This window comes from Buteo buteo, chromosome 7, assembly GCF_964188355.1.
Source record: "Buteo buteo chromosome 7, bButBut1.hap1.1, whole genome shotgun sequence".
Lineage (NCBI taxonomy): Eukaryota > Metazoa > Chordata > Aves > Accipitriformes > Accipitridae > Buteo > Buteo buteo.
The window spans coordinates 44,127,855-44,153,494 of NC_134177.1; the positions used below are offsets into that span (position 1 = coordinate 44,127,855).

The window sequence follows — 25,640 nt, forward strand, 5'->3', positions numbered from 1 at the left end:
GTAATTAGGGTGCATTCTGACTTACTGATGGTAAGTTGTTTATTTGGTGTGGCTGAAATAACAGTAATGCTATTTCAGTGGGGCGTAGTGAATTTTGGTTCAATATAAGCTCCAACATATTTTTATTTATCTTTTTAGTTATTCTAAGTCCCTTTGGATTAAATGGCACGCTCACAGGGCAGTCATTCAAGCTTTCTGATTCATCAACAAAAAAGCTTATTGGTGAATGGAAACAATTCTATCCTGTCACATCTAACTTGAAGGAGGGATCTGAGGAAAAACAAGAAGAAATGGATTGGGAGGATGATTCTTTAGCTGCTGTTGAAGTCCTTGTTGGTGAGTGCTCCAACTATCTTTTAATTACTGAAATAAACTAGCCAGTTAGATCTGCAAAATTCTGAATGCAAAAGTGACCCCATTTTATTCTTTTTGCAACTATTTGCAACTGCTGTTGGTCTTTTGGGTTTTTGTTTGTTTGTTTGTTTAATGCTCAGGAGTATCTAAAATGAGTTGCTGCTTACAGTGGGTTTTGCAGACCTGTTAGTAGGAGGTGTTTTTCTTTATGTGCCCTGAGAAGCAAGATTGTTCTTTAAATAAATAAATAAATTGAAAAATAATCAAAAAAACCCTAGACCATCACTGTTGACATCTGAGATGCGACAAAAACATGTTGTACTGTTTCAGATTCTGTGCAAATTCAAACGGAACAGACGTGCCTTTCAGGGATGTCTTCAAAACCACAATCCTGGAGAACTTAATGTACTCAGGCACTGCATTTATCTGTTACTGTTCCTAAAATCTAAGCCCCTGGGACGCAGTAGTTTGTTCCTCTGCTGTGGGCTATTGACCTTTGATTTGCCAACTAATGTAATCATTTCTCTGTAATAAGTGTTACAAGCTTGTATTGCAGTGATGACTGGAGACCCTGATGATGGTGGAGAGGGGTATATTGTCAGTTTTACGTGATATTAAAAGTATGTTCTCAGTCTTCTTTATAAAACAAAATGATAGAAGCAAGTAGTAGCACGTAGATGCCAGGGCTGTCTCTGCCTGTGTACACAAAGCCCTTTTTATTCATTCACCCAAAACTTCTGTATAAAGCAAATCATAAAGTAATGATGAGGGTGACAAGAGAGAGTTTTTGTCCAAGGGTAGTGCTTTAGTAGGTAGGAAGGGCAGATAAATTTGAGTGATTGGTAAAATGATCCATCTGTTGATGATTTTAAATATAAGGTAAACAACTGTAAAATCAACTTGCGTTTTTTTTCAGCTGGTGTACGAATGGTATATCCAGCATGCTTCGTTCTAGTTCCTCAGACAGACATCCCTGCTCCTAGTACTGTAGGGGCATCTCACTGTTCGACTACTTGCTTGGGTGTCCACCAAGTGCCTGCTTCCACAAGAGATCCTGCCATGTCTTCGGTAACTCTGACTCCACCAACATCCCCAGAGGAAGTTCAAACAGGTATAACAATATTAGCTCCTGCATGCAGGAAATCATTTTGATGTTTTTTCCTTTAAATCTGGCAGTGTTTGGAAAGGATTCGGATGTTCTCTGTACAGCTGACTTGTTACCAAAAATCACATTGCTTTAGTCGTAATTCTGTTGTAGTAAATCCAATTTCTGTTGTTCAGTTGTGGGCAAAATTAACTTGAACATTTTTATAAGTTGCGGAAATGAGGAGTGCTTTTGTACCTGATGTTGTTATCCAGTACTTTGAATTTCTGTGGTTGAGTTTTCGGTTTTGTTTTTTTTCCTCTCTGTGTGTGTTTGTGTGCATGTATGTTTTCTGGCATAGCTTTATAAACTGCATTGTGCATCTCAGTCATTAGTGAGCAAGGGGATGTTTTCAGCGTTTTTCACAGTCCAGGGAAGATTCTTTGTAGCTAAGTTCCCAGAAAGGCTGTGTGCACTCTGAGCTGCGTGTGAGTAGGGGTTATGGTCAGCTGCTTTAAGTCCAAGTAGGTAAGGCTCACTGATAGTTTCAGGTGGTGTATGTACAGTTGTTCTTGTGCAGAAGAGGTTTTGTTTGTTTCTGGCCCCCTCCTCCCCAGCTCTTCTGTTACCTTAGTTTTACCTTTTTTTTTTTTTTAATAATACTGTTAAATTTGCAAACAGGTAGCTTTGCTCAAGTTCTTTTTCTTTTTCAGCTTTATAGTTTCTTGGAAAATAAAGAACAGCCAGCACAGTTATATACATGTATGGTGCTACTTTTTCTTCCCTCTCTCCTATGAGAGGGAACCATATTATAATAATCTGCTACTATACTTAAATTTTCTATTTGTTTTTATTTCCTAACATTGAGTTAAGAAGACACTTTTCTTCCTAAGGTGTTACTGTGGTGGTTGAATTGGAATAGTAGCGGTTGTGGGTTTATCGCCTGATTGCCTAAAATTATTTCTTCTGGTGCTGCTTTTCAGTTGATGCTCAATCTGCCCAGAAATGGGTGAAGTTTTCTTCAGTTTCTGATGGATTTATCTCTGACAGTACTAGCCATCATGGTGGCAAAATACCTAGAAAGCTAGCCAATCAAGTGGTGGACAGAGTTTGGCAAGAATGCAATATGAACAGAGCACAGAACAAGTATGTACTCACTTTGTGAAGCTAAAAATACCCATGGTATCTTGTGTTTTCATTGTAGAAGGTAGTTCTGTTAAAGATGCTGTGACTGCTAGTAGAAGGTGCTTTACTCTTAGTAAAAAAAAACATTTTAAAGAAGTTAATTTGTTCCTAACTAGTAGTTTGCTTAGTTCTCAGTTTAATATGTTATGAAAAGGTTATTTATAATTTCTTTGCTGAATCCTGTGTCACAAAACTGCTCTTGTGGTTTGACAGAAGATAAGGAAAGAACATATGTTGATACCAAATAACTCTTCTGATATTGAATCATAGGAGGAAGTATTCTGCTACATCAAATGGCTTGTGTGATGAAGAGACAGCTGACAAGGTAGCATCCTGGGATTTTGTTGAAGCCACGCAAAGGACAAACTGCAATTGTTCAAGGTACAGTGCTTGGCAAACCCGCAGTCCAACAATGTACATTGAGACTGAAGCTCTCAGGAGAGGGCTTGTGATGACTCCTAAAGGAGTAATTAAGCAATAGCTGCTTGTAGGAAAGCTGTAACAAAATTTGTATCTTGTATCCTAAATGTCATTGTAGGTCTTGAAACTCTGCCCAATAAGATAACGCAGAGGTATTTATTCAAGTGAATCATCTGAGTGGACCTACTGGTAGTTCAGTGACAATTCCCGAGTCTTGGGCTGGAATTCCTTAGGCCTGTATATGGGTAGAAACTATCTCATGGGCAACTTTTTGGGGCTGCAATGTAAAGGGAATGCCTATTTATTTACGAATTAAGAACCCTTTCTAGAGGGCCGTGGCATTAGCCTTGAAGGGAGAAAGCTGTTAAGCAACAGCAAGACGATTGTAGCATTGTGTCTTGATGAATATGAAACCCAGACCTGCTTTACTTTGGGGGAAATACGGCATTCTGTGGGTGGTTGTATATACAACTGCTTTTCTGTGAATTGATTGCCAGTATATGTTTTTTATATTAGCTGGGGGAAAAAAAAGATCAAAACACAAGGGGAAAGCCTGAATTCAACTTCCAGTTTTTGTAATGACTTTTGTTTTGAAACTGTGCAGTGATACAGACTGTTTAACATAAATGGAAACATTAATTTCAGTGAATTCTCAATCTCTGTACTTACGGCAGAATAATAATCTTCAGGTGACTGAAGTGTTGCAAAGTTTTAAACTCTTCCCTGATGTAAATGTTACACTGATTACCTTGCATTGAATATTGGAATCTTAAAAAAAAAAAATAAATTAATGTCTGGAGGATGTAGCATTTTGAAAGAAATGCATTTTTTTCCCTCCTTTATTGAAATGGTTGGTTTAAGTTCTGTTGAAATACTTGTGTCCTGAGACGAGCTGGGAGATGGAGGAGGATTAAATATTCTGTTAAAGGAGAATTTATATATGATAGCATTAGTTAAGAGAAAACAGTCAGTTAACTGTGAGGTGTGTGTATTAGAAATATGCAGTTGCCTAAAGAGAAATTGCAAAGACTTAGAACCCCTTATTGTTCTCTGTATTTTTAATTCTAAGTGGTGAAAAACATGTGTATGTGTATGAGATTTTAAAGCAAAAATAGCTTTTGATACCTCTTACCTTTTTATTCCTGCCTAATCCTGGTTTTTTAATACAAGCTGCATGCTTCTTAACTTTCCTGATGGAAGAGTGGCAAAAAATATCCAGGCACTAAGGATGTATGTGCAGTTCAATAGCTTAATCATAAACATTTCATTCCAGACTTTGGTATTTCATGTCTCTCATTTTGTCAGATGATCTAGAAATAATTTCAAGATAAAATGTTTAAGTTCAAGTGCATTTATACTGGAAAAAGGCTAACTGTATGAATGCAGTCAAGACATTGAGTTTTTCTTTTTCCCATGCTTGCTAAATTTGTATGTAAATAGCTACGAAAGCTTTGAAATAGCTTTTGTAGGACTGAGCTTGGCTTCTAGATCCTTGATGTTAATTTTCCACTCCTTAAGCCATAGAGACTTGGACAGCACTATTGGTTAGTATTGATGCTTGAAGTCAAGAAGTCATTCACTAATTCATATGTTGTTCTACTGATTCACCAGTGTTGGCAGAAGTTAAAAGCGAGAACGTGTTCATGTGACTATCTATTTCTGTTAAAAGCAGTTATAAAATACTGTCTTCAGTTATGAGGATTATGTGCACATTTGGCTAATAGGACAGCTTTTCCAGTTCTTTTTTTAAAATGGTATTCTAAAATCTTGCAATGCTACTCAAGTAATTCAAATTAAGTTACGGTCAGAAAGAGACAGCTTCACTTCAGAATGGTATCAGTTTCAGACTTCTATAATCGGCTGTTTAATGGCTTAGAAGTGGGTTCTTATCTGGTGAAAAAGAACATGATAGACGTATTTGAAAGATTAATGCAAAGTGTTTTCCCCTATATTAATTCTGCAGGCACAAGAATCTCAAACCAAGAAATTCAGGTCAACAGGGGCAGGCACCACCTGTGGGCCAACAACAGCAAGCAGCTCCAAAGCACAAGACAAATGAGAAGCAAGACAAAGGGGATAAGCCACAGAAACGCCCTTTGACTCCTTTTCATCATCGTGTATCTATCAGTGATGATGTTGCCATGGAGGCAGATTCAGCAAGTCAGAGGCTTGTGATGACTGCACCAGACAGTCAAGTGAGATTTTCAAATATCCGAACTAATGATGTAGCAAAGACTCCTCAGATGCATAATGCTGAAATGGCAAATTCACCTCAGCCACCACCACTTAGTCCTCACCCGTGTGACGTAGTTGATGAAGGGGTAGCTAAAGCTCCTTCTACTCCTCAGAGTCAACATTTCTACCAGATGCCAACACCAGACCCCTTGGTTCCCACAAAAACAATGGAGGACAGACTCGATGGCTTGTCTCAGCCTTTTCCAGCTCAGTTTCCTGAAGTTATAGAGCCTACAATGTATGTTGGTACTGCAGTGAATTTGGAGGAAGATGAAGCTGATACTACTTGGAAGTATTACAAAGTTCCAAAGAAAAAGGATGTGGAATTCTTACCACCTCAGCTTCCAAATGATAAGTTGAGAGATGATCCAGTAATACCTGCTGGACAAGAAAACGTAACATCAGTTACAGAGTAAGTAGTGCTTAATACTGTAGTAATAACGTGAGAAAGTGAGGAAACTGAAAGACCAAAGGCAGTAGTTTCTTGTTATAAGCAAGCTTGTGAGTAAAGCGTAATGTGGTTCTCATCAGCTCAAGCAGTAATGCTGAGTGTGTGAGCGTAACTATCTGTGCTGTCTGTATACAGGAAGATAATATTTGTGAAATGTGAGCATGAAGCACAGTTAAATATGTATTAAGACTTTCCAGCTTTTTTTCATTAGAACTCTGATTTAGCAGATGGCAATGAAGTTTGTCTGCTGTAAAATTAAGCTGTAGCCAAATTATGCCTATTTGGGACTTAGTGTCCCGCCCTATTCCCTGTCCTGCCCCTCCCCCCAGACCCCTAACTTTCTTATTTTAATACTTGCTTTCTTTGTTATTTGAAGAAAGTGTGGATGGTCTTGGCTGCAGGTTTACCCTGTTAAAAGTTTCTTCTACCTCAGTTCTGCTCTTGTCTTTGTTCAGAAGAGCTCTTAGATTTTGAAAGCTGCTATTTAAATGGCTGATGGGAACAATGAGGAAGCTAATCTGGTTTCCTGGAAGATGTTAACTTTAATGTAGGCTGCAAGTACTTTCTAATATCAGAGATTTGTCTTTGGAATAAATAACATAAACTGGTGTTCTTGCACATGGTGCATTCTCTCTGTGTTGTTGTTCAAAAGGCTTAAGGATTTGAGGTTATCATTCAAAGCAAACAAGTGACTGGTGTGTCTACTGTTACTCTTGGACCTCAGATCATATGGGAAATCCTTATTCATTAAGCAAAGCTTGTCTAACTTTAAGAAATATTGGGACAGTCAGGTTAGATCCTTGTTAGAACCTCAGCCTTTAAGCTACAGGAAATGTATCTGAGAATATTTATTTGTTAATTTTGTTTTATTTTGACATGAGCTAATATTGTCTGAAATAAAGAATGTGTCGTCTATAGTTATTTTAAAAAAGGATTTTGTTGAATAAATATAAAAACCCCAAAACCACCACCAAACCCCCCAAAACACTATAAGAACAAAAAACTTGAAACAAAACCATTTGGCCTTCTGTGTTGTCTCTTTTGCTGTTGTACTGCATAAGAAATTCTTTCTGTCATCCATCTTTTACAACACTTCCTTGTGAGGACATGCCGCAGGAAAAGGATGGTAATGGGAAGCAACAGGTGCTGACAGGACTGTTAATAGCAGTCTAAACTTAACATGATTGGGATGTGGATGCAGAGGTGTCAAACTTTGGCTTGGGGTTGTGATCGAGGGATTAAAAAATGCATCTTGAATGCACTCAGAGTTGCCTCTATCAACTCACTTGCTGTTGATTATTTTTGCTTCAAAAAATTTTTTTTTTCTTGTTCAGGTGAAAGGAGACTCTTAATGTGACCAGTATCAAATTATTGAGGTGCCTTTTTCTTTTTTTAAGAGATAGTGTGTTTCACTTGTGGTAGAAGAGTTGAAGCAGCTACTCGCAAGACTGAAATTTTATGTTGATTTTCTGTTTTGTTGCTGGCAGTGGAAAGCCACTGATGGCAGTCACATTGACTTTGCTGCATTGGAAACCTGTGAGAAGTAAATATGCTGTAGCTCTGTTCTTGTATGTGTTTTCTTAGCCATATCTTTTTGTCTTCACTGTTTAAGAGTTTATATTAGCTAGTGCATGTCTCAACTCTTTCAAGATGTGCATTTATAGGATTTTTAGTGGTTTTTTTGACTTGAATTCATTTCAGCCAGCCAGATCGAGAAAGATATGCTCTACTTCAAAATTTTCTTTTTTCTGTTCAAGACATGGTCTTTCCTTGTATGGCTTCTGGCTTGATTTAACAACTTATTGAACTTTATTCTCCCCCCCAAGTATCTGGTTATTAACTTCTCTTCCTCTTTGGTGGTCAAAAATACTGGAAACTGCTGCTTGCTTTTGCTATGTATTTGTCCTGGTGTTTAATTCCTTGTTCCTAGAAAGTCATTCCCATCTTTTGTTTTGTTTTGTTTTCCTGATGGTAATTTTTGCAGGACTTAGAAAAGAGGAAATCCTGAACTCCATGAAGTGCTACTCCAGATGTAAATGCCGATGGTGCTTGACACAAAGCTGCACCCACTGCACTGTTGCCTGGGGCAGTTGTACTGTGGTGGTCATGCCTAAAACAAGATTTTATTGAGCATGGGTGACCAGCACGCATGGATTTGACGATGATGTTGGTTGTGAGGTGTTTCTTTGGAAAGCTTATTTCTAGAAAGTCTTTTGACAAAGTAAAACTGTTTCTTTGTCCTTTCTCATACCACGTAGTTGACAGGGATGTACAAGGCAGCAAGGAGGACTCTGAGGAATCACCATGCCTTTTTGTGTGCAGAATTTTGAGGTTGAACTATTTGAATTGTTCTCTATCACGCTTTTCTTTCTTTCTGGTCTCTCAGAGGAGAAATGTAAGCCTATCTTATTCTAAACCCCAGATTAGCGTCTGCATCTAGGCTGTCAAAGCCAAGCCCTACTAGTTGTGAGACACATGATTTTCTTACGGGATAGCATTTCCTTTTGGATAAAGGCTTGAGAAGGGAAAGAACAGATAGATATGTTGGAACCTGTGTTTGGACTTGAAGTATCCCTCTGTAATCTTAATCCTTGCAATGTCCCTTTTTCATTTCATGTGAGACTTCTGTAAATGCTTTTCACTGGTCAATCTGTTGCTGTTTGGGAGGAAGGAGGTCTCGGAGCAGGTAGAAATTATGTACCTACATTAGTCTGACAGTCCTGAAATACTTGTGTTTGAAGGAATAAGGGACATCACATGGTGCCTTTTGTATACCGGGATACATAAAATAAGGTTTGTTGAGGGCCATATTTATAGCTAATAATAAGGTAGTTTTCTACTTGCCAATATCTCTTTTTGCTGATGCAATGTTGTATCTGTGAAACAAACGAACCTGATACAAAAACTTAATTTCTCTGTACTTACCAACTCCATTTTTGGTTCCAAATGTTAAGAAAAGAAAAATACTGACAAAGGCAAATGTGTTTATTTTAGTCTCATTAGTAAATTAGATATTGGTGTGTTGCAAGCTTCATTTGTATTGATATAAGTGATACAAATGTCTACTAAACATAGTGGCATTTATGTGCTTTAGTAGGGGTTATCGCTTGGGCTTTTTGGATAGCCAGGCTTTGTGTACAACAGAGTGTTGGTCTGTTTGTGTTAGGCACAGCTGGGTATTGGGAGGGTTGGCATACTTTCTACATTTAAATGAATTAAATGTTCAGGAATTAGATTCTTAGAAGTCATTAAACCTGAATTTTCCACATTTTTTCTGATCATTTGTTTGATCATGGATTGGGAATGGCAATGAGTAGTTTTTTAACCTGGTGAGTATCTTTTAGTGGATATAGATAGTTTAATACAGTTATACTTGATAATAAATGACAGCTATGACCTGGGATAAATTACTAATCTTTATCTGAATTGACAGTGATTGAGGAGAGATGGGCAGAATGAATCACACTGCTGTATCTGACGTGTGTAAAGAGGTTATATTAAATGACTAACGATTTAATCTTTTTCCCAAAAAGTTTTCTGAAGCTGGGGTGGAAAGGAAGAAAGTGGGAAGGGAAGATGAAGTAGTTCTTGTAAAGGCTGTGTGATAGCAAAAGTATTTCCACATAATAAATGATAAATAATGTTTTATGATTTTTTTATTTTTCTTCTGTGCAGATTAATGGTGCAATGTAGGAAACCTTTAAAGGTTTCAGATGAATTGGTGCAACAGTATCAGAGTAAAAACCAATACCTAGCAGCAGTAGCGACGGAAGCTGACCAGGAACCTGAAATCGATCCTTATGCTTTTGTTGATGGTGATGTGGAATTCTTATTTCCTGATAGTAAAAAAGACAGGCAGAACATTGAGAGGGAAGCCGGGAAGAAACACAAGGTGAGTAAAGGAGTGAGGGTACAAATCAGTGATGAGATTAAAACAAATTGCTGTAGTCACCAAATATAATTTAAATCCTTCTCTGTGTATTTAGAAGTAATTAAAAAAAAAAGTATTCTAGCAGAAATGATCAATGAAATTATGCAGCATGCCTCTAACTACACTTAAAATTTTTTTGGCACACTGATGGTGCTGTTGCATAGGGTTTATGGCTTATACTGGGAGAACACTGCTGGATCAGAAAAAAAACCCAGTTTGGCTCGGTAGCCTTTCTGTAGAAATGGGTGACAGCAGGTGCTTGGGGAAGAGAGGAAGAGCAATGCAAGTGCTTTGTTCATGTGTGGAAAGGTTTGGGGATGGGTGAGGTGAACTCTGACTGGTTGCCTGGACAGTGAATTGATTTTTTTTTTTTTTCTTCTTCCTTGTGCTTTAGCCAGTACCAACTATATGAGGCTGCTACTTAAAACAAAAGTACACCCTCCAAAAAAGGAGAAAGTATAACTGTGTTGGGAACTTGTATATGAAATACATTTGCTTATTAGGCCTAGTTGTGTCTGTACGCACTCCTGGCATTGAGAGTTTCATTCAATAACTAGTATGGTTAATGTATAGTATTTGATATCAAGTGTTTTTCAATAAGCTGTTGTAGCAAGAATCCACAGCTTGCTTCTTAAATTTATCCCCAACACAAAAGCTAAGATTTACGTTCTTATCTGTGCTCATCATCTGTGTGTTGCTAGCATGTTGTCTGTATTCCAAGCTTCCTTCTCACTGAGCAAGTACACTAACCAGACTCCCAGACTACACTTTGCTGAGCTAGAAGGCTAATGAGAACCTGACACTTGTACATATCAGTACAAGAATTCCCATAGGGAGATAAAGTGCCCCCACCTCCCCAATTATTTTAAGCAAACTTTTCTACTTTTTTTTTTTAATAGGCTGAGGATGGGACATCTAGTGTTACAGTTTTATCCCATGAAGGAGAGGATGCTATGTCTCTATTTAGTCCTTCTGTCAAGCAAGGTAAAGAGACTCTTTTTTTTCTCCTCTTTCAATTGTGCTATGTTAATGATGTCTTGAATAAGTCAATAGATTCTAATAGGCTACTAAGTTTTTACTTTACGGTTTGCATTTCCCTGTCCCTTCAGAATTAGGAATCTGCTTGGAACACATTTTCTTTGCACCTTACAAGTAAATGTTGGCTATAAAATCCAAATGTTATAAAATTAAACAGACCTCACTTTTATGTGTAAGGTAGTTGAGTGGAACTGAGAACATACTTTCCCCTCCTCCTCTTTTTTTTTTTTTTTTTTCTCCCCCCCCCCCCCCCCCCCCCCCCCCCCCCAGTGTGGAAATAGTTCTTAAGACATCTGGTTTTTTTAATGAATATATATCGCCAGAGTTTTTGTAATGTTTGTTTTTCTTTATAGAAGCCCAACGTATTGCTGCTCATGCACGCACTGCATCAACTAGCCTGTTCCATGAAACAGACTTAGTGGTCTCTTATACTGACCTTGACAATCTCTTCAATTCTGATGAAGATGAACTAACAGTAAGTGATGTGCAAAAGTAATGGCAGCTGCTAGGCAAAAACCTGTGAGGAACAAGCATGTCTTTATGGTTTTGGGTTGGGGGGGGGTTGGCATTTATAGAAGAGTTGCAAAATGTGCATATAAGCAAGTGCAGTGGCTCCTCTGTAGCAGACATACTGTTCTGGTTGACTCATACAATCACCAAAAGCTTGTTTGTATCAGAAATACCTTATATCCTTATTATCCAGACAGTATAAGCTTCTTGAATATATCTTTAGTTATAATTTTACAGGTTTGACAGTGGTACTAGTGCTCTTTTCCCATAGTCTAGGTTCTGTTTAACCAGTCAATAAAGGTAATACTGAAACAAAACAAAAACTTCTGAAAGAGAAGAGGCATTTAAACATGCGGACATTCTGCCAAATAAGCTGCTTCATTGCAGCAGCTATTATCTTGGAACAGTTTCTCTTGCAGTCTCTGATAGCTCTGAATCCATTATCTTTCTAGTTTCTATTTCAATACTGTTTGTAATCGGTTGTCTTTTTTGAACTGTACTTTGCTCCATGCTTAATCCTAAATCCCCTTACCCAGACAAAATGCCCATCAACTTTAATGGGAGCTGTAGCTGAGTAAGGGCTGAAGGATCTTAATAGCCATCAAAGGTCATCATTATATAAAGCAAGTGTATTTGCTCTTAAACATGAAGACTCTTATTTTCTATAGACTTTAGTACTGTCTAAACATTGTAAAATATCTCTTGTTCTTTTAATTTCAGCAGATTTTCTTCCCTGTACCTCTTGTTCCAGGATTTGTATTTCTCTGTCTTTTCTGTTCATGTGGTAACATCAATAAAGTTAGTATGGCTTTGGGAGTATGTATGTTTTTTCTGATAGGTTGTGGGCAGCCTTTTTTTAATATGTCTGTTAACAGGCTGAGAGTTATTTTATAACTGGTCTTTCATTTTAATAGCATCATGACTTGATGGGGGAGCATTCTCCAAGTTACAAGTTTTAAGGGAGGACAAGTGTAACCTCAACTACTAGCATTGGATTTCTGATTTATTTTATTTTTTCTAAATACTATATGAAGTCTCAGCTTTGTATGTCCACTGCGCATGAAATTTCCTGTTAGCAGGTAATATGAACATGTGTTCATGTCTAAAGTGATTTTATTACAATACTTCCTTTCTTTCTTAGCCTGGATCCAAAAGAACAGTGAATGGCGCTGATGACAAATCCAACTGCAAAGAGGCAAAAGCTGGAAATCTAGACCCACTGTCATGCATAAGTAAGCTTTATTTGTTTTTTCTAAATAGAATACTAGCTCTAAACGTTTGATTGCTAATATGTTGTGGGAATTTGGAAACATATGCTTCATTTGCCCTACTGAAATTTTAAGACAAAGGAAATACTTCAAAATGTTTTCATGCTCTAAAGCCTACTTCTAATCTGAAATTAGGCACTGCAGATCTCCATAAAATGTATCCAACTCCACCTTCACTGGAACAACATATTATGGGATTTTCTCCAATGAACATGAATAATAAGGAGTATGGCAGTATGGACACTACACTTGGAGGAACAGTACTTGAAGGGAATAGCTCTAGTGTGGGAGCTCAGTTCAGAATTGAAGTAGATGAGGGTTTCTGCAGCCCCAAACCTGCTGAAATAAAGGTAGGTAGTGCTGATAGTCCTGATAAATGTTTCTAATGATTATTGTTCAGTTTATTACTTAATCCTGAATGGGAACTGTGGGAAATCAAGTACAATTTGTAACTTGTGTCCTGCATTATACTGGGGTAGGTAACGCACATTCTAGTAAGTAGTATATAGTATTTTACCACTTGAACTTCAAGACAGTGTAATACATAATTAGTCATTAGTAAGCTGAAGGAATGCATTTCAATAATTGTAGTTCATTGTTTGTTTTGTGTTGGCATATTGCTTTTTGGACAACTATAGGTGCAAATGATGTTCATATAAATTTAACTTTCTCTTTTCACAGCTATATTGGGAATTAATATTAAAGAACTACTGCTTGAACTTAGTCACATTTTTTGAGAAGCATTTTAATTGCTGAAGTGATTTTACATGTAATTACATAATAATTTACATGTCGATGCTTTACCATGTCTGACTTCTAGGATTATTCTTATGTTTATAAACCTGAGAATTGTCAAGCTTTAGTGGGATGTTCCATGTTTGCACCACTGAAGACGCTTCCCAGCCAGTGTCTTCCTCCCATCAAACTGCCAGAAGAATGCATTTATCGCCAGAGTTGGACTGTGGGAAAATTGGATTTACTTCCTCCGGGACCTGCCATGCCATTCATCAAAGATGGGTATGACCTGTACCACAAATGTTTAAGCTTTGTAAGGTGGTCAGTTATCCACACTATAGGTAGTACCCCTACTTGGTTTTTTGGTTTTTTGGGGTGGTTTTTTTTTTTTTTGGTAAATCTGTAATGAGAAATATTTGTGAAGACACACTGTGCTTATACAACAGACAAGAGCCTTTAAAAAAAATCCTTATGATTAAACCTTACTGTAAGAGACTGTCTTCTCAAAGAGCTTCTTAACTGTGCATACATTTTATTCGTTGTCTCATTTAAAGGTTTCTTGGGGAAGCTTAATGGTGCAAGTCCAGTTTTAATAAGTAATGAAGTAATGAACAATGAAGATAAATGTAAACTTGGGGCTTTGTTTTTGCGGTGGTGTTGTAGGTACTGTAAGCACTTAGTAGGTGGTGCTTCTGTTTCTTAAATTATTTTCTTAAATAGCAGTAATCTCAGCTGTATTGGGACTAGGAAAACATTTCCTTTGATTGGAAGCTATGCCCAGTGTGACATTGCCTGGTAACAGTAGTATTGCAGTAGGCATTTCTGTAATCTGCATTTGGTAATGACAATCTTGCTGGCAGTTCTTCTTGAAGAAGATATTTATTCCTTGTTCTCTTCTGCATTAGTAGCTGGTATAAATGGATTAGGCAACAATGAGGCTATGTATTTATTGATAAAATTAAATGAATATTAAATCTTGGAGTAAATACTGACCTTGCTTCTGTTAGGGTCATTCATAAGCAATATGTTTCCAGGTCACATTAGCCTTATAGGTCTTTGGAGACACTCAGCTGCTTAGGAAAGAAAATGTTAAACGTTTCCAGGTGATACTTTCCTCGTGGATCCAGCTGAATCTGCTGTTGATAGACCTGGTATATTTTCTTTAGTGTGTGTCAACACAATGTGTAAATAAAACATGAACAAAAAAGGTGTCCTTTAGACTCTGTACAACCACAGAATTTATAATTTATTCTGACCACACTTGTTTCCTGGACGCTTTGTGCAAAGGAAAAGATGAAAGGAGGCAGGGATAGATTCTTTAACAGTGCTGTCAGTGGGAGTCCTGCAAAGTCATTTAGAACAAATGCTCTTGAAGTTCCTTGGGGAATGAAAATCTTGCTGTGGATTATGAAAGACTAGTTTAAAAAAGCAAATATTAATTAGGAAGGTCCTTCTTTAGAAATTTGAGACTTAAACTTCAAAACCAGTATGTTGTGCACTTAAAGTATTTCCTTCTTCTTGTGGCTGCTATTAGTGATGGAAGCACTATGGATCAAGAGTATGGCCCTGCATACACACCACAGACTCATACTCCATTTGGGATGCCACCAAGTAGCGCACCTCCCAGTAACAGTGGAGCTGGAATTCTCCCTTCTCCTTCCACCCCTCGTTTCCCAACTCCTAGAACACCAAGGACTCCTCGAACACCTCGTGGAGCTGGTGGACCTGCAAGTGCACAGGGTTCAGTCAAATATGAGAACTCCGATTTATATTCACCAGCTTCCACACCGTCGACATGTAGACCGCTTAATTCTGTTGAACCTGCAACTGTGCCTTCTATTCCAGAGGCACACAGTCTTTATGTGAATCTCATCCTCTCAGAGTCTGTAATGAATCTCTTCAAAGACTGTAACTTTGACAGCTGCTGCATATGTGTTTGCAATATGAACATCAAAGGTGCTGATGTTGGAGTTTACATTCCTGATCCAACACAAGAGGCCCAGTATAGGTGTACCTGTGGTTTCAGTGCTGTTATGAATAGAAAGTTTGGCAACAGTTCTGGCCTGTTTCTTGAAGATGAATTGGATATTCTAGGACGTAATACGGAATGCGGCAAAGAAGCAGAAAAACGCTTTGAAGCTCTCAGAGCTACTTCTATTGAACATGGCAGTGGAGGACTGAAAGAACCTGAGAAGCTGCCTGATGAGTTAATACTGTTGCTGCAGGATCAATGCACCAACTTGTTCTCACCATTTGGAGCAGCAGATCAAGATTCCATTCCCAAAGTTGGTGCAGTTAGCAACCTGGTACGTGTAGAAGAAAGGGATTGTTGCAATGACTGCTACTTAGCCTTGGAACATGGACGGCAGTTCATGGACAATATGTCAGGAGGGAAAGTCGATGAAGCACTTGTGAAAACTACTTGCTTGCACCACTGGTCAAAAAGAAATGGTAAATATTGAAAATGGCTTATTTTCTACTTGTCCACCTATGAATTTTTTTAAGGGTTCATTTTTTTGTGTTTTTCCTTTGTGACTATTGGATGCTTAAGACTGTTCTTCCACCTGCATGCTTGCATAAACTTCTATTTTAACAGTGTTCAGGATAGCCATTCCTTTTACATTCTGTGCTGGTACCATACACCAAGTAGAGTGTAGGCCTTGGCTACCATCAATTGTAAATTTCTAACATAAATTTGAAGTATAATGTAAGACCACAGTAACCGTCCACAACACTTCACTAGGCTTATTCTTTTAAAGCAGCTTTTGTTGACTGCATCTACAGAGGCTCTGTGGAATGAGTGTACATAGGAAGTGTAGGTGGTTCAAATGGTGACTGTATTGTCAAGGCTACTGTGGTAGAATTAAACAAGATTTATGATTCAGTTGGCTTCCCCCCCTTCTTTAAGCGGGGGGTGGTAGTTTAATAGCATGTGTAGCAAATAAAGCATTATTGTGGCCGTCACTGTATGTTGGATCTGCCGGAGATTCTTGGATTTTTCTTTCTAGGGCCTGACTAATGATATACTGTCTCAAGGAATACCCTTTATTGTGTGTATTTGCATACTTCTCCTCTCAATAATAGTCTTTTCAAGCAGCAACTTGAGCGGGGTGAAGAGTGAAGTACGAAACTTTGATAGCAGTTAGCTGCGATTCATAGTTGTTAACGAGAATGAGGAGGACTGACAGTAAAACACAGCTAGGTTTCTGTGTATCGGTGGGGGCTTAATTTTAAAAGCCCAGGCTGTAGATAAATCAATGTTTTCAGGCACCCAGGAGAAGACTTGGTGTTACTGTGACCTTAGTATTTAGGATAAAAAGATGTAAAGATAATTTTATATGGAAGGCTATGAAACTATAGCCATACCAAATTTTGTGTCAGCTTTTTATCTTAAACACTGTGCATTAAATGGCATAGTGGTTGCAAGCTGATGAAACACGCTGTGACTGTTTGAGACTTCCCTTGACTTCATAGAAGTGAGCACTGGGTGGCAGTCTGCCTAACCCTCCTTTATTTGGAGGGAAAATCCTGTAGTTTTAAGGGTTGTACAACTTGTTTGTTTTTTTTTTTTCTAATTTTAGGTTTTTTCCCCTTAATTTAAATCATAAGATAGTAAGGCTTTCAAGGGAAAAAGCTCTACAGGAAAAAAAAAAATCATCTCTGTTTTTTTTAAGTGGCTAGAAGGGAAAGATGGAGAGCTCTAAATCAGTGTGCTTAACTTTTTATATCATGGCCTCTGGGTGGCCTGCATTTACATTTCAGAAGAGAGTGACTTTATTTAAAATCAAGGTGGTTTTGGATTCTGTGTTGTTTGTGGAGGGCTTTATTGTATCCTGTTGTTGCAGTAGGCCTTGACAATTTTTTTTCATCCTTTCAGTTGTGGATGTGAGCATGCAGTGTTCCCAGGACATCCTTCGTATGCTCCTCTCGCTCCAGCCAGTTCTTCAGGATGCAATTCAGAAAAAGCGAACAGTCCGGTCTTGGGGTGTGCAAGGCCCCCTCACGTGGCAACAGTTTCACAAAATGGCTGGCAGAGGCTCTTACGGTAAACTGCTGTGTAGACTCCTGTCTGTTAATCTCTGCTTGATCCGGCCACCAAACCTCAGTGTCTGGATGCTGTTCAGCCTATTGGAATTCTAAACAGCATTTGACCTTTCTTTAAACTAACAAGAGCTATTAGACAGGGGAGAATTCTACTCTTTAGAAAAACAGAAAATATTTATATTCCTTAAAACAGTAAATGAATTAAAGATATGTGTATTTAAAACTAACAGCTTAAATTGCACTGTTTATATACACCTGACACTTCTCCAGCTGAGGGACTGAAATTGAAAAGATGGATTTAATGTTAAAAACAGAGTAATTGCTCTGGTTTTTTCACTCAAAAGAATTACTCCATTTTAATTACTCTAAAAATAGCGTAGTTAAAAATACTAGCTTTGAAATGCTTGAAAAAGTGTGCTTTATTGCTCAGTAGTTTCAGAACTATGTTGAAGATCTGAGGTTATCCAGTGTGTTGTCTCTGATAAATATTTGGAGTGGCCAACACGTGATGCACATTTGCAGATACAAGGTAAATTTTGTGCACTCAAGCTTTAAACTGACTTCATTAGCATATGAGATTGATTTACCACTATGTAGAAGAGTGAACTTTCACCAGCAGTTCTTTTGTAGCTATATTTAGAACATGGTAATTATATATTTAGAGTACATGTAAATGCATGTTCTTAAGTTTTTGGTTTTTTCCTTCTGTGGTTCTTTATGTATCCGCTTAGACTATTTACATTTCTTCCCCCTCTTTTTTTTTTTCTTTTTTCTGTTTTTTTTTTCTGATCACTGATTGCTTAGACCCTGTGGGGAAGGCTTCCTGGACAGTAAAGATCTGTTCCTGATTGTCTATATACTGGTAGAAATATTATACAACTGTGGAACTTCTTGAGGCTCTGAGAGATTTCGAATAAAAATAATTAGCTGATGCTTTTTGCAGAGGGTTGGATCATACATGCACGTTTTTCATTTGTATCTGTTAAAATGAGAACTATTCTGTTTTATAATCTGTGGTACTTCCTGTTAGATGTTTCCTAGAAGCAGGGTGTTAATTTTAAGCTTTCTGCTTAATATATTGGAAAATGTGTCTTGCTTTTCCAGGAACTGATGAGTCCCCGGAACCACTGCCAATCCCAACATTTTTGTTGGGATATGATTACGATTTTCTGGTGCTGTCTCCATTTGCATTACCTTATTGGGAGAGGCTGATGTTGGAACCTTACGGATCTCAAAGAGATGTTGCTTATGTTGTGGTGTGCCCTGAGAATGAGGCTCTGCTGAATGGAGCAAAAAGCTTCTTTAGGGATCTGACTGCAATATATGAGGTACATTATTGATGGCAGTTAGCAGTGAAATGGGTTTTTGAAAGACTGTTTCTAATACATACTCATAACTACTTATCAAGCTTGTCTTGGATGATATAAACACTTGCACAGAATGCTATCTCGGAAAGCTGCTAGAAAGGATTTTAGGAATGGGCACTTGGAAGATAAGGGTTGTTCATGCTGCTCACCATTTCTTTTAGTAATAGCTGTTTTGAGAATCTTTATCTGAGAAACGCCACTCAGTGGTGAAACTCTGTATTACCACTTTAATTGTTTTAGCTACATTTAATTAATTAATTAAATGCGTGTATTACTTGGATTGTGATTAAGACTAGAGTAGATGATGTATCAACCTGTTTTTTCTTGCATTTAGGAAAACCTGAAACTAAACCATAAAATCACTATACAATGTTTCATACTGGTGTAGTATTCTAGAATTAAAACATTACTTTAGAATATCATAACTAAACTGTGAGTTCTCTGTCTCTCTATATATGACCCTTTGCGTGATATTTAACAGTTTTTAGGGCTTGCAGATTCCTTACCTTGCATCTTCTATTCTACCTTCTTTGCAGTCATGCAGGCTTGGTCAGCACAGACCTATCTGTAAGCTATTGCCTGATGGGATCATGAGAGTTGGACCTACTGCTTCAAAGAAACTTTCTGAGAAGCTGGTCACAGAATGGTTCTCACAGACAGCTAATGCCAACAATGAAGCATTTTCCAAACTCAAACTATATGCCCAAGTTTGCAGATACGAGCTGGGTATGAAATTCTTTTTAGTGTTTCTTATTTCATATAATGACCACTCGCTCCATTCCAGTAGAGGAGAAGAAATCATTGCATTTATTCATTGAGACTTATTGTTTGTTGTAGTTTTTTGGTTTTAAGCTTGGGGGGGCGGGGGGAACAATCCCAAACGCCCCTATATTTAGATATGTGCTAAAATGGCTTCTTATCATCTAGCAGTATCTTTAGGGAATGGCACTGTTGCTGCCTGACAGGGACTGCGGTTGTCTTTTTGTATTGGTGACTTAGATTCTGAAGCAGTGATTTCTAGCAATTCAACATGGCTGAAAAAAATTCTTCTTAAAATAGATTTCTGGATATTTCTGAAAGAGTCTTATGAGAATACTGGAATTTGAAAATTTAATGCAGGTATTTTTATTTGAGAGGTAAAATGTATGCTAAAGGTTTGCTCTCTGTTTTGTTAAAACTATAGACTTAAATAGATGAAGAATGCTTAAAAACAGCTGCAATATAAAATCTATGCTTTTTTTCTGGTTTTAGGTCCTTATCTTGCTTCTCAGCCTTTGGACAATTCTTTACTTTCCCAAACAAATCTGGTCCCTCCCTCTAGCCAGCCGGCCTCTGCTCTGCCCCCAGTGACGGCTAACACTGGAAATCCTAACACTCCATCGTCTGCTCCTGCAGCTCCCACCAGTAGTACTATGACAGCGACATCAAACAGTGCCATGCCTTCTGCAGCAACTACAGCTAATTCAACATTGACTACCACTGCCCCATCATCCTCTTCTGCCAATGTAGGCAGTGGGATACCAACAAGCAAGCCTTCTTCATTTCCACCTTTTAGCAGTATGAACAATACCACTTCTGCCTCTCTGCCCACTCAGGCTGCAACAGTCCAAAATGGACAAACAGGAGGACAGCAGCAACAGCCAACACTGCAAACAGCAGGGATGTCTGGAGATACTACTTCAGCACCTGCACAGCCCCATCCAGAGGTTTCTGAAAGGTAATGAACTGCAGAGTCAAACGTTCTTCGGCAAAAAAACCCCAACCCCTCAGCTCCACTAATGTGAACCTATTAATGCCACTCTCGTCCCCTCAATAAAAATCCTGTATTTCTCTTCTAGTCATCAGCCTGCTTTTTAGGGAGAATGAGAATTCATTCATGGTGGAGCTGAACTTTTCGGTTCCAGTCTTAGCTGCAGTTCTAATTGCATCTCAATGTCTGCTGTGGTACAAAAATAAACGTTGTCTTTTTACTTCTTTCTCTAAAGAGGGAAAATTCACCAAACTACTCACTTCAGAATAAAGGGGCAGGGTGGAATAGGTAACTGGCACCATCTTAAAGTTCTGTCTTCTGCTATCAAAGTTATAGTAGTAAAGACAGCTCTTACTGAGAGACTGACCTTGTAGATATTCTTGTTCCCTGGTTGAAGCAATAGAACCATGTGCTGTTGAGCTTCTGTAATAAAGAAGGCTAAAGAAGAGACAAGCGATACTGAATTGCTGATAAGCTCACATACAAAAATGAAATAAAACGACTGTTTCTTACACCACAGTTGACTCAAAGGTCTTTCAGGTTAATATTTGACAATTTGATGTTAGTTTTACAGTGAAAATAAATCATCGTAAAAGTCATCTTTTTGTAACTGGTTTCAAAATTTCATTTCCAGCACTATGGATCGTGATAAAGTTGGAGTCCCTACAGATGGAGATTCACATGCTATCACCTATCCACCTGCAATTGTAGTTTACATAATTGATCCTTTTACATATGAAAAAAAGGATGAGAACAGTAGCTCATCTAGTTTGTGGACACTTGGACTTCTGCGCTGCTTTTTAGAGATGGTTCAGGTTCTTCCTCCTAACATCAAGAATATAATTTCTGTGCAGGTGAGCCAACATTTATAGAAACATGCTGAACAATGTATCTTTGCCTTTGGCTGTGTTTTGGAGGCGATAACGCCCTCAAGGTGAAAGTTTAATTTGCTTTATAAACATTGATTACAGTTCCACAGCTGTTAAATCATTAAAATTATAGTTTTTAAAGCAGTTTGGGTGTTGTTAACCAAAGCCAAATCCTGTAGTAGACTCCAAACTCATCAGTCTTATCTCAGAGGAAATGTAGTGGCCTGCTCCAATAATGAGTGAAGTACAGGAAAGCTGCTTGTCCCATCACCAGAATCTGTGCTGCCAGCCTGACCCTGCTGGGCTTTAGCCAGTGCTCCTTCCTGATTGACATCCAACTGTAACGTTGTCAGCAGCTGCAGAACTAGTTAAGAGAGGGCATCTTTTTGGAGGCATCATTAAGATTCTCTTCTAAATAAATTCTTTTGTTCCCCTGAAGAAAATTTCGGTGAGAATAATTGCTTGAAGTCCCACGTAGCTTTGGAAGAAGTGGCAGGAGATGTCCAAGAACCAGAGAAATTTGATTGCAAAGTAAAATTTTAAAAGCAGCATGCCCAAATACTATCTCAAAAGCCATTTAATCTAATGATGAAACAGTAATTATTTTTTTCCCCCCTCTGTAATCTGTTCTAGATTGTTCCATGTCAGTACCTTCTACAACCTGTGAAACATGAAGACCGGCAGATTTACACTCAGCATTTAAAATCTTTGGCATTTTCAGCTTTTACTCAGTGTCGAAGGCCTCTTCCAACTTCCACCAATGTGAAAACGTTAACTGGCTTTGGCCCAGGTTTAGCCATGGAAACTGCTCTTAAGAGCCCTGATGTGAGTATTGTTAATGTGATTGTGTAAATATGCAGATCAGAGGAATGTCCGTGTTTATTAAATCACTGGTGTCTTTCACCTTGACTAACTAGATTTCTTAGGAATAATTGCTTCCTGAAACTTTATTGTTTGTTCTGTCATCTTTTATAGAGACCTGAGTGTATTCGACTATACACCCCTCCTTTTATACTGGCTCCTGTAAAGGACAAGCAAACAGAACTAGGAGAAACGTTTGGAGAAGCTGGCCAGAAGTATAACGTACTTTTTGTAGGCTACTGTTTGTCTCATGATCAAAGATGGCTTCTTGCATCCTGTACAGATCTCTATGGAGAACAGTTAGAAACTTGCATAATTAATATTGATGTACCAAACAGGTAAGAACGAAACTGTTAAATTAATTTTTAGCATGTGTATCTTCTTTCATTCCCCTGAAGAATGTTTGTTTATGATGCTGTAAAAATAACTCTGACTTTTGTAGACTCACTATATTGCAAAACTAGCTAAAGCAAATGGATATTTTCCATATTATATGCATATTGCTTTGAGTTAAATTTCTAGAAGAACATTATTTGGTTTCATGCGATTCTTGAGTGTTTTTGTATGTGTGTTCATACTCTTCACACACACTTGCTGGCTTTTGATGTCAGTGTTGGAGCGTGATTAATTAAAAAAAAATGCAAGCAAACCAAAGTTGCAACTGATGTAGTACAATACTAACGTTCCTGGGTCCTGTGAATGTTCAGGTTAATACAAATAAGAAGTCCCAAACGCGGCAATAAAAACTTGTTGCAGATGAGTTCTAGTTTTGTTTTCCCTTCTTTCTTAATTCTAGAGCTCGCAGGAAAAAGGGCTCTGCCCGCAGACTTGGTCTTCAGAAACTCTGGGAATGGTGCTTGGGACTTGTGCAGATGAGCTCTTTGCCATGGAGAGTTGTAATAGGCCGTTTAGGAAGAATAGGACATGGGGAATTAAAAGGTAATATTAGCATGTTTAGAGTCTAAAACTTGATTTTTAAGCTTTCATTTTTCAAGCATATAAAGTGTCTGCCCCTGTTTCTGGAAGAAAACCTAAATAATTTTAGAGTTGCTTTGTGTATTCGAAGCTTAACGCACGTGAAGTTTGCACCACACACTTACATGTGAAATAGGTATTCTGCAGCAAGCACTGTTCTTCTAGGCAAACCTGTGTCCTTTATATCCTCAGACTGGAGTTGTTTGCTGAGTCGCCGAAACCTTCAGTCCCTTAGTAAGAGACTAAAAGACATGTGCAGAATGTGTGGTATCTCTGCTGCAGACTCTCCCAGCATTCTCAGTGCTTGTTTGGTGGCAATGGAACCACAGGGGTCCTTCATTATTATGCCAGGTATTTGAGAAACTCTCTTTTTTGGCAAGGGAACAAATAGCTCAGGTTTAGCAAAACTAAGGAAATACTTCATTTCTCTTCTAAAGATTCTGTATCGACTGGCTCTGTATTTGGACGCAGCACCACTCTAAATATGCAGACGTCTCAGCTGAATACCCCACAGGACACATCATGCACTCATATACTTGTGTTTCCCACATCTGCATCTGTGCAAGTAGCATCGTCAACTTACACCACTGAAAACTTGGATCTGGCCTTTAACACAAACAATGGTTAGTAGATTGGATTTATTCTTGTTTTAAAAAACAACCAAAAAATGCCTCGTCACTCCCCCTATAATAAGAATAAGACTGTTTATTCTAATGAGCCACAAGATTTATATGGAAAATCACTTGATTTCGGAATACGTTGTCATATCCTGTACGTAGGGAAGCTGTAGAAATTCACTGGTCTTGTTCGTTTTCTAGATGGAGCAGATGGAATGGGAATCTTTGACTTGTTAGACACTGGAGATGATCTTGATCCTGATATTATAAATATTCTTCCTGCATCCCCTACTGGATCCCCTGTACATTCTCCAGGGTCCCACTACCCCCATGGAGGTGATATGGGCAAGGTAAGTATTAGAGGAAATAGAGAGTTGTGTGTGAGTTTTGTTTGGTTTTTCTCCATCTGCTAATTTCCTTTTGTGGAATGAAAGGTTCCTATGAAATGTTTTGAATTGATTGGATATTGGATTGTCTTTGCAAGATTCACGTAATGCTTGGATGTTTCAAAATGCTTTGTGTTTTGAAAGCTACAGATAATTTTTATTAAGTTTGTGCTCTCCTAATATGAAACCATTGCCTGTTTTTTTACAGGGTCAAGGTACAGATAGATTGCTTTCAACAGAATCTCACGATGAAGTAACAAATATACTGCAGCAGCCATTGGCCCTTGGTTATTTTGTGTCAACTGCCAAAGCAGGTCCATTGCCTGACTGGTTTTGGTCAGCGTGTCCTCAAGCACAAAATCAGTGTCCCTTGTTTCTTAAGGTAGTGTAACTTCGGCAGGCTGTGCAGCCGTCTTCCTGGACAGTCTGTCATAGAAAATTGTGCAGTGTGCAGGGATCTGAATTATGAGAACTATTATGTTTAAAACAAAGTTGATGCATGTTGCTTAGAATATGTCTGCTTTTACCTTAAGAGAGGTAGGGTTTTAAATTTTTGAGCTTTGGTTTTTAAAGTTCACTTTTTTTTTTAAGGGAAGAAAAATGATTAATGGAAGTAGCAAATGTTCTCAAGGGTTCTACTCTTCTGATGAGTTCTTTGCAGTAGTCTGGACTCCTTTCTTTTTCTGGTTTTGTGCTATGGTCTTTTGTAAGACTAGGTTGAGTTTCTAGACAGATCTTTGGTTAATGCTAGATTCCTGTGGGGACAGGTGGTAGAGGGGGAAGTACATAAGTGTAATGTAATATCTCATTTACACCGGGTAAAAAAAAAAAAACCAAACCAAAACCAAAAAAACCCTCTGTATGTATTGCACAAAGCATAAAAGCTAGGTTTCCCATGTTGTCTGTTGCCAAGTGATAGCCTTTATATCATCTGTCTGGATATTGTCTGATCCCTTTATCTTTTTACAGCACAATCAAGACATACTTGGCACATTTAAGGCTACACATTACCACACAGAGAAATTTTCTGTATTAACATTATTCACTTTTGACTTAAATTAGCACCTCTAATACTATGCTTTATTTTCTAATGATACAGATATATCTTCTGCAGTCTTATTTGTGTCTGGATTAGCAGTTCCTCTTGGCCTAAGTTCAGCTGTGGCTTTGGTATAAGACACTTTTTTTGAATAGAGGATTTATTATTTACCCTAAGCAACTCTATATATGGAAAATAAATAGACCAGTCTTACAGAAGGCAACTGAACTTCCAAGTCTGTATATTACTAGACATCTTGGGCCACTTGAGTTGCCTTTTTAATAATCACTTAATGTAGCAAAGGGATTGAAAAAAAAATTTTCCTAAAATATATTGTTACTAGCACTATGCTTTTAGGAGGGATCTGCATGCATTTCCTTTATATTCTGATAATTCCTGAACTTGTTGATGGCCTAGGTATAAGATTTGTTTTGGCTTGTGTGTCAGAGAATAGAAGGTGATTGCAAGGTACAGGCTGACAACACAGAAGGAAGAAAATAGTTGAATCAGGCAGTAACTGC

General features: G+C 38.1%; 1 protein-coding gene across 3 annotated transcripts in view; it reads left to right on the plus strand.

The window, feature by feature from the left end:
• The window catches only part of MED13 (mediator complex subunit 13), a 59,864-nt gene that overhangs the window by 29,307 nt on the left and 4,917 nt on the right, over positions 1–25,640 (plus strand). For all 3 annotated transcript variants that reach the window (XM_075032941.1, XM_075032942.1, XM_075032943.1), the window contains 24 exons: positions 139–336; positions 1,271–1,465; positions 2,422–2,584; positions 2,894–3,004; positions 5,007–5,690; positions 9,405–9,621; positions 10,560–10,644; positions 11,052–11,173; positions 12,350–12,440; positions 12,612–12,826; positions 13,297–13,493; positions 14,746–15,662; positions 17,089–17,256; positions 18,360–18,583; positions 19,159–19,348; positions 19,874–20,339; positions 21,007–21,226; positions 21,875–22,066; positions 22,217–22,440; positions 22,899–23,041; positions 23,270–23,428; positions 23,515–23,700; positions 23,896–24,044; positions 24,289–24,462. In XM_075032941.1, coding sequence (XP_074889042.1) covers positions 139–336; positions 1,271–1,465; positions 2,422–2,584; positions 2,894–3,004; positions 5,007–5,690; positions 9,405–9,621; positions 10,560–10,644; positions 11,052–11,173; positions 12,350–12,440; positions 12,612–12,826; positions 13,297–13,493; positions 14,746–15,662; positions 17,089–17,256; positions 18,360–18,583; positions 19,159–19,348; positions 19,874–20,339; positions 21,007–21,226; positions 21,875–22,066; positions 22,217–22,440; positions 22,899–23,041; positions 23,270–23,428; positions 23,515–23,700; positions 23,896–24,044; positions 24,289–24,462 — 5,690 coding nt within the window. The remainder of the gene's footprint in view (positions 1–138; positions 337–1,270; positions 1,466–2,421; positions 2,585–2,893; positions 3,005–5,006; positions 5,691–9,404; positions 9,622–10,559; positions 10,645–11,051; positions 11,174–12,349; positions 12,441–12,611; positions 12,827–13,296; positions 13,494–14,745; positions 15,663–17,088; positions 17,257–18,359; positions 18,584–19,158; positions 19,349–19,873; positions 20,340–21,006; positions 21,227–21,874; positions 22,067–22,216; positions 22,441–22,898; positions 23,042–23,269; positions 23,429–23,514; positions 23,701–23,895; positions 24,045–24,288; positions 24,463–25,640) is intronic.